General features: G+C 40.6%; 1 protein-coding gene across 2 annotated transcripts in view; it reads left to right on the top strand.

Annotated features, from left to right (window-relative positions):
* The window catches only part of LOC117966683 (galactosylgalactosylxylosylprotein 3-beta-glucuronosyltransferase 1), a 46,643-nt gene extending 38,230 nt beyond the window's left edge, over positions 1-8,413 (top strand). Inside the window, exons 4-6 of one of the 2 annotated variants that reach the window (XM_059009852.1) lie at positions 289-431; positions 1,626-2,134; positions 6,376-8,411. In XM_059009852.1, the coding sequence (XP_058865835.1) occupies positions 320-431; positions 1,626-2,134; positions 6,376-6,681 (927 nt within the window). In that variant the 5' untranslated portion in view covers positions 289-319 and the 3' untranslated portion in view covers positions 6,682-8,411. Of the gene's footprint in view, positions 1-288; positions 432-1,625; positions 2,135-6,375 lie in introns of those variants that run through there. The other variant, XM_059009853.1, reaches the window with a different exon arrangement.
* Positions 8,414-9,360: the final 947 nt, after the last annotated feature.

Genomic DNA, 9,360 nt, shown 5'->3' on the forward strand with positions numbered 1-9,360 from the left:
AATGTCTTTAAAAGTTGTACATAAAAACGAAATCATCTACAACTTAGCATTCAGGTAAGCATTTCAACAGTCAGGAACATTTGTTGTATAATACCTCTAGAGAAAATTCATTTTGAATGTGACAGCGCTATTTTTTTTCCTGCGTTAATAAATATTATATTTAATCTTGAAATATCTTGAAATACTTATTTTTAGACCATGAAATGCAGTGAGATAAGCCACTTTTACCATGATACCAATACAGCCCTACTTCCGTTTGAGTGTGATTGCTTTGCTTTGCTGTTCCAGGTAATGAAGAGGTTTAGGTCCAGCCCTGGAGATGCCGAAGAGAAGAGATATCCTGGCCATCGTGTTGATAGTGTTACCCTGGACTTTACTGATCACAGTCTGGCACCAAAACGCCATTGCCCCGCTGCTAGCAATCCGAAAGGGTAAGAGCTGAACTGATTCAACACCTCTTGATTTTCATTGGCATGTCACATTCTTTTTTTTCTGGGTCTATCCAATTAATTAAAAAGACAGCTGTATTGATTTTTTTTTGTTTGTTTTTGTTTAAGATACGTTTGAAGGACAAAGTCCATAGTTTTAAATCTCCGAAAGATATTTTTCAAGACCTTTCTGTTTACTGCAGGTGTGTTCAGTATTGCCATTGTTTAGATCAACTGAATGGACCCCAGCAATGTTAAAAAAATGTTGAGCTGATATAATTCTGAAGAAGCTCATTCACAGATCAATTCACAGATCTGTTCAAACCAATGCAGCCAGAGAATCTCAACATAAGCCTTATTGTTTGAGATCTTTTAATTACAGCCATACACAGATTACAATGAAAATACCCTTACAGAAAAGTACCATTATAATACCACTAAATAACCATTAACAGGCAACAACATAATCATCAGAAATGACAAATGAGTTGGAACAAATATTGCAAAGTGGTCCTGATTCAGAACCACACCAGTAATCAGTTTTAAAAAAACTGGTAAAAAAAGGATAATGGTTGTGGTATGTAATGTGTTGAAAGGATACAGTTTTGGAGAATACATTACACTAAGTATCCCACAATACACTGTAATAACACAGTAATTATACAGAAGGCTGTGTAGTTACAATGCAGCAACGGTGGAAAGAGTTGTACAATGATATAACAAGTTTAGGAGTTTCAATGTGCCAGTATATAGACCCACCACTGTTTAGATAGTTAAAACCCCAGTAAACGCTCAGCAATTACAGTAAATTCAAGAAGCTCTCCTTTGGTTTCATAGCCCAATCATGATGCATCTATTTACTGCACCTGTTTCGAAAACGTTTAAGATGTGTGTAGTATGCTGTCGCTAGCCGTGCCAGTACATTTATAGTTTAAGATGTGTTTAGAGTATGCTGTCGCTAGCCATGCCAGTACATTTATAGTTTAAGATGTGTTTAGAGTATGCTGAGTATACATTTATAGATCATGCTTTCCCCCCCACAGCATGTCATCACCTAGTAAAAGAATTGTTTATCATGCCAGAGAGGCTTGGGGTACGACGGCACCAACTAGCAGGTACAAGACTTTGTTGGTCACAGTGTGGAATACAGGGCAGCGGTCTGTGTGTTAACGCGTTAATTGCCTTCGGTTTTTGCAGATGATGGAAGTGACGCCCGTCGGGACACGGGCCAGGGCTCTGACTCGAAGGAGTATTGCTCCTCGGACAAGGATATAGTGGAGGTGGTGCGGACTGAGTATGTCTACACCAGGCCCCCGCCCTGGTCGGACGTGCTGCCCACCATCCACGTCATCACGCCCACGTACAGCCGCCCGGTGCAGAAGGCGGAGCTGACACGGCTGGCCAACACATTCCTCCATGTGACCAACCTGCACTGGATCCTGGTGGAGGATTCCCAGAGGAGGACAGCGCTTGTGACCCGGCTGCTCCACGAGACGGGCCTCAACTACACGCACTTGAACGTGGAGACGCCCAGGAACTACAAGCTGAGGGGCGACATGAGGGACCCTCGCATTCCCCGCGGCACCATGCAGAGGAACCTGGCCTTGCGTTGGCTACGAGAGACCTGCAACGCCAACCAGTCCCTACCCGCGATCGTCTACTTTGCAGATGATGACAATACGTACAGCCTGGAGGTGTTTGAGGAGGTGGGTCTCCAGTTTCAGACACAAAGCTCTATAGCTGTATGGTGCTTAAATACAACAAGAGATGTAATGACGTGGCATTTGAGAAAGGGGACCGTGGAATGATGTCTGCTATAATAAGATACCCTAGTACATTACACATGCCATAATAATGTTTTATAAACCCCCCCTACAACAAAGGTTGTACTCAGGGACTACTATTTAAAAACAAGTAAGTGCTGTTGTTTTACCTTTATAGGAATTATGTTCTATGTTCAATGCACCAGATGACATCTATACACAAGATGAAACTGGAATCTTGGGAAACACTTCGCATTGTGTCTCTAATACATAGTAGTTACTTAGTAGATAATTACAATGTTATTATGCATAGTTACAATGGACTTAATGTGTAATTGTTTTTTGCACAATTTAACCCCTTTCTGATACAACTGTGTACTTACATATATCATGCAAAAAGATTTACACATTAACTACATTGTGATTGTGCATAATAACATTGCAATTATGTGTAACACGCATGTATTTACTAAGTAACTACTATGTAAATACACGGTAATTAGAGACACTTAATATAAAGTGTTACTGAACCAAATCTTGTCAAACCCTTAACAGTGATTCCTAATTGATTTCTCGTACATGGTGTAAAATGTTAAAAAGTCATCTTAAAAGGCGTATACTGCAGTTAAAAATTGAGCAAGTAAGGCATTTAAATGACATGAATACAAATCTATAAATCCAGCGGACTGGATTTTCTGCTCCCCCCTTATTAAGTATCCCAGATTAGGAGGGTAACAGGGTCTGATGCGTCTCAGCTGATGCAGGGAACAGATTATTTGAATCTGCATTTCCCCGTGGGCGGGTAGTCAGCATGATGTGTCAAAGAAGCCAAATAGAGCTGAGCTGCCAATTTCAGAAAGCCCTGGAATCCATAATTATTACTTTACCTCAATTACAGACAGTAGCCAGGGAGTCATGAAAAAGCACACTTACAAGGTCGCGTGGCCTATAATCACCATTTAAAAACCATCTATAATTTCACCTTTATCACCATATGGACAGGGGTGGGTTTTAGTGCTTTTGAGACATGGTGCTCATTAAAGTAAAAGAACCAATAAATAATAATGTCATTCTTCATGTTTATGGTGCTGTCGTTACCCTTCCACTGCAATCATTAAGAAAAGGTCACTCTTGCGTTTTCTTTACCTAACCTTCCACCAGGTTTTATTGGCCGGTAAAGTGGATTCTATCAGTAGATGAGGAAAGACGTGTCCATCAGATTTCTGAACGCTAAACGTGATACTCTTAACTAGCATTAGCCAGCTTTGAACTCGCATTGACGTAACTAGCACATTCGCATGCATGCAACTTATCTTAATGGTACAGACTAATGACAGCCACTTTGCAATCTGAAAATGCGGCTCATGTTAGCTGATCTCTCAGGAGCAAACTGGAGCCATTCAGTGTTAATAACATCAGTCCATCGATAGCCGTGTCTGCAGCCACGGGGCTGTATTGGAAAACGTCACCCCTCTCGCTCCCCATCTCACCCCATGGGTAAAGCAACCACACAACTGCTCACGTGAACAGAATCAATCAGGATTTTAATTACTATGTATTGATGCAGCCTATCATAAGAAAAACTGCAGGTTCGGCAAACCTACAAGCCTACAGCGAAGGCACAAAAGTTTAGCATCACCCTATAGAATGAATTCATTTTGCTTCATAAAGTCGAATGAAACCTGCTGAACAATGTTATGTTAACATATTGAATTACACATCGTTTTGTAGTTTTCCATATACTTAAGGAAAAACTGACAAAAATTGAAAAATGTGACATGAAATGCTGTACTACTATTATGGCTTCCGGTAGACTTTTGTGATATCATTTTGTAGTTTATTTGATTACAGAATGTTAAATATGAGATCTAAATTATGTTCATATAGTTATTTATTTATTTGATTTTTTTAAATTATGTCTCAATCCTAAAATTCTAGGTGATGCAAAACTTTTGGCCATAGCTTAGATTGCAACTGTGTGATCAGGGAGCTCTGCTTTATTACCAGTGGAACCTGAATTAGCCACAGATAAAGTGAACAATCGTTTGCCTTATGTGTCTACTCTGGACACCTCTCAGTGATAACACAAACTGAGGAGTAAGCTATTGCAGATCCCCATGCTGTACACTCAGCACTTTCTATTGTTAAGGGTTTAATGAGCAGCCTGTCAAGTATATCAGGGAACAGTTCAAATACAAAATGCATGCTCTGTACGCCAGCCTTACACCATGTTTTATTAAGAGCCATATAACAGGAATTGTCTTTGGATCTGTGCCCTCGTAGCCTGGAACAGCGTGAGCTCGGTGTTATTCAGAGCACATGCGTCGCTCAGACCACAGACACAGAATAAAAAGGCCCTTATGTCCAAATTATATCCTAAACGATGTTTGGTCCTATCATTTTTAATAAGACCCCCTCCATTCTGAAAGGAGCAAATCAAAATGGCACATCAAATATGCATATTTTTCTGTTTAGAACTGTACACCACAGAGCTGAACTGATCAATTATTCAAATTGTGTTTTTAAAAAATGCTTATGTTGCCAATGAAAACAGTGAGATTATTGACTTCCTGTCAGCTTGTTGTTCCGTCCTTATTAAATCGCGGGCTTTAATGCAATTTGTTAAGTGTGCTTCGTTTTATTTTATAGTACGACGGGGAAGTGGAAAATGTGTCAATCCTTTTAACGGGGCAAACTAACGAGCTGCTGTACATTTTACCTCTGCACTTCCTTGAAGGCTGCCCGGTTCCAACACTTGTTTTCCTGAGATGCCTGTTTGTTAGGTTGCTGGTATTTAAATGAGGGTAGTTTGTTCTTCCAGGTTTCCTTGAATCCTCCCTGTGGCGCCCACAGAGTTTCTAGAATACAAATCTTGATCTTCAGCTGCTAGCTCTGTGACTTCATCTACAAAACAATTGAAGGAAGTTGCCACCAAATAACGGTGTCAGTTACACATTCCTTCTTTGGGTATTTTTATTAATGATCTAAACAGTGCTGTATCTTAATATCTCCACTCTTTAAATCAATTTGAATCCAGCTGGGTTTTTTTCACCCATTTATTGACCCACCTATTAGAATGATCATGTAGAATGAAATAAGGTTTCAAGCACCACCACTGTTTGGATCAGTAAAATAGATTGCGTGAACAGGTATCATTTCAAGATTGCCTCCTGGGTCTGATCCCTCCTCCTCCTCCTCCTCCGTTTGCTCAGTCATACAAACGTACAGTAGCTTATAACTGCTCTCTGTATGACTGGTAACATGAGGCCACTTGAGCCTGGCTGACGTGGAAACAGCTCATTTAGTCTTATCAAGGAGCCAAGGGGTTAATAAGCCACAGTTGGATTTTTTTTTTTTTTTTTTACATCATTTAACCCTGGACTAAAAATAAGTAATTGATGTTATCCATGGGGATTCCCCAGTACTGTAATGTGCTTTTTTTTAAAATCCAGCTGTAAAGTATTCAGTAAATGAACCCCTTAGTCGATATTACAGCAGCTGGTTTAGATAGAAGACAGGCATATCATCATCCACAAATCCTCTGCAAATCGACTACACATGATACCGAAAAAGATCACAAAATATTACAAGCAAAGCAGAAGATCGCTGTTAAGAGGCCATGACAATGTAATTGTCAGCAGTCTTCCACTGAAAGCCACATGATTATCTACACAGCTGCTTCATCTCATGGATGTAGGGGAAGAGAGTGCCATGGCTGTCATTATACATCTCTCTCACTCGCTCACACAAACCAACGACACATGCGCGATCTTCCGCCCACGAACAGCACTGCGAAGCACCACTGAGCACATGCAGCATGGAGGCATGTTGCTTGTAAGATAACTTAGACTTCTATGAGTGTGAGGGCATGTATGCTTGTTTTAGCGTAGCATGCAGTTAGACAGGCAGAACTGTGACTCTCACACAACTCTAACACACCACTCCTGTTTCATTTAAACTTCACTAAAACTGATTTTAAACGCTCCCATCATAGTTTGATCATATATACAAAATCCCTGTAATAATTCATCATGCCTTAGAAAAAGAAAGAAAGAAATCAAGGAACAGGTTTCAGCAGGACGAATTGGAGCATTTGAGATTTTAAGAATGAGAAGTATGACTAGTTTAATACTTCTTCTAGTCAAGCCTGTAACCTGTTTATCTCCCCGCCCCTGACTCTCCAGATGCGGTCGACGCGGAAGGTGTCAGTGTGGCCCGTGGCATTCGTGGGGGGCTTGCGCTACGAGTCCCCCAAGGTGAACGCTGCTGGGAAGGTCTACGGCTGGAAGACGGTCTTCGACCCCCACCGCCCGTTCGCCATCGACATGGCGGGCTTCGCTGTCAACCTCAGACTCATCCTGTTCAAGCCACAGGCCTACTTCAAGCTGCGCGGCGTCAAGGGGGGCTACCAAGAGAGCAGCCTTCTGAGAGAGCTGGTGACACTCAACGACCTCGAGCCCAAAGCTGCCAATTGCACTAAGGTACTGTAAGAGGGCTGGAAGTTAGGCATCGTTCATTTGAAGGAACAGTGCACTACAGTGGGACTCAGTTGCTGTTTCTATGGACAAGGAATCCATCCTTTTGTAACAGTTTTGAATGTGAAAATGTGTTAAGAGTTGCACTGTGGACTTGTGGGTCCAGTGGAAATATGTGATGTTTTATTTACTCACAAGGTAAGCTGGAAAGGTTATGTCTATCAGAATTATTTTGTCATGATAATAATAGACCCACATTGTTGCCACCTTCTAGGGCGTGGTTATATCGATCTTCCAGTAATAGTAGGGCAGACCCCAAACAACAACAAGCGCTATATTGATTCCCACTCCGCCTTCGGTAGAAAGTTAGTGCCAGATTCAAATCAGAAGGACATCAAGGAAAAGGTAGACGGTCTGTTTGAATGAGCCATGTTGTATTTCAATATTTCAATGATCTGAGAGCAGAAGGAAAAGAAATACATTTGCTTTAAAAAAAATTACATAATAGAATATTAAATATACATAAATGTTAGATACCGGTAAATACCCGTGGATATTTTGTGCACGTCTCCTGTACGTTATATAACCCCCAAAAATGATTTCTGCACACTTGAGCTGTATGAAAGGGGACGTCGCCTTGAATCAAGGGATTTCTTTCAGATGAATCTCTCTTTAAAACTTCACATTTGAAATGCTTACCAATGCTTGCTTGTCAAAAGCCTGACATTGTATAAGATATAAATTGGAGTGCCACAATGGTCTAGCACCCGGAGTTGAGGAGCTAAGGGCATGCTGTGACAGTTCTCATCTTCGTAATCTCCCTCTTCAGCTGAAAGTGTGACTATTAACCTCCTCTACACCCGTCTATCTACAAGAGACTGCTCCGCGGATTTCAAACGTGGCGATGCATAATTCATGGCGGTGGGTGAGATGAAAGAGGTGATCACAACGCTGCTTTAGAAGGATGAACAGGAGAAAATAAATTACAGAGCTTTTTTTTTTCAAGGGAAATATATTAAGAATTGGCTCTCCTAGTAACAGAGGGCATCAGTCTGAGAGGTACAGTTCTTCTCAATTGCAACGTGGGACCTTTCAAAAGGGAATTTTAGTCAAATGTATTCTTGTTTTGCTCTTTGAAGCAGTAACAAGACCCTGCTCACAATCAGTAAGCAAAAAACATTGAGCAAAAAGCAAAAAGCAAAGCATCAACAATCAAAAAGCATTGCTATCACAAAGGAATATAGAATCAGAAACTGACTCCTGTCCTTGTCTGCCTATGCAAGCAGCTTCATTTTGGTCTTGTTTAGGGAGCCTTCTCCCAATAGGTGTTGATCTCACAAGGGCTGCAAAACTGGATTTTAAACACTAAATACAAGTTTAGATTGTGTGTTCAATCAACAAATATAGAGCTCAGCAAGTCTCTTAAAAACAATCGCAATTAAAATAGCGTTTTTTGGTCCCAGTTCTCAAGAGGTAAAAGGTTAGGACATGAGTACACCTGCTGATCCATCTTCATTTGTATTCTGAAGGCTTGCTCATGCTTCAGTCTTGTGACCACTGGGAGACGGTCGTGCGACGCAGACAGCTAGGGTTGAGAAACAGAGCATGACTTGAGACAGATTCAAAATCACCCTCAGCACCTGCCATGCCATTGAAGTGTGAACCAGCCTTCAGCCATGCAGAGTTTTTACTTGTGCAGGAGTTCTGAAAAAGTCCTCTTGTGAATTAATCCATACTTTGTTCATAGTTATAAAAATGCTCTACACTACTCGGTTAATATTATTATTATTAAAATATATATTTATATATACATATACACTGCTGTGCAAAAGCATTAGATATGTTGCATTTTTCTACTCTGATGCATTATGCGCATCAACAATTTACTCAAAGCCTTCAGTAGTGATTTCTATTATTATAACAACCTTGACTTGCATTAAGATGGAAAAACATTGAGTGAAATAGCTTGCATCACTCGATTTTCAAGGTGTGGTATCCGAAGCATCATCAACAAGCACAGAGAAACATCATCTGTAATTGACAAACCCAGGACTGGAAGAGCTGTCTAACAAGGATGAGCAATACTTGAAGATAATATCCTTAAGGAATAGAAAGAAGACAAGCGTTGAATTGACAACAGAACTGGCAGAAGGCACAGGTGTCGTTGTCCATCAAATCAACAGTATGAAGGTCACCCTTGAAATCAGGACTTAAAGGATGTGTTGCAGTAAGAATACCTCTGTTAAGAAAGGGGAACAAGACTAAAAGTCTAAAATATGTATGCTCTACCGTCCCAGGTAACACCACTAAGTACCCTAGTGTCTCCTACTTGCAATAACACCTGACAAATACTGTAAATAAACCCAGGTACCTCTCTCTCTCCCACACCCTTATTACAAACATTCCTATACAGATTATCGGGAGCCCATTTTTACACTGAAAGTATACATTCATTAACTAGTTTACCGGGTGAAGTTTAACGGTAAGAACACTAGAAACCTTCCAAAAGAATTCAATACTGGAGAAATATTGTTTATTCGGAGAAACACTTGAGAGTACGAAAGACCTTGCATTGATTATTGATTGGTTGCTAGGTTATAGTTTTGTAAAAAGTCTAGACTAGAGCATTGAACCTTGCCATGGTTTTACAGTAAACGCTGAGAATGGCTGAAGGGCTGCTCAAACAATTTCCAT

Source organism: Acipenser ruthenus, chromosome 39 (assembly GCF_902713425.1).
Source record: "Acipenser ruthenus chromosome 39, fAciRut3.2 maternal haplotype, whole genome shotgun sequence".
Taxonomy (NCBI): domain Eukaryota; kingdom Metazoa; phylum Chordata; class Actinopteri; order Acipenseriformes; family Acipenseridae; genus Acipenser; species Acipenser ruthenus.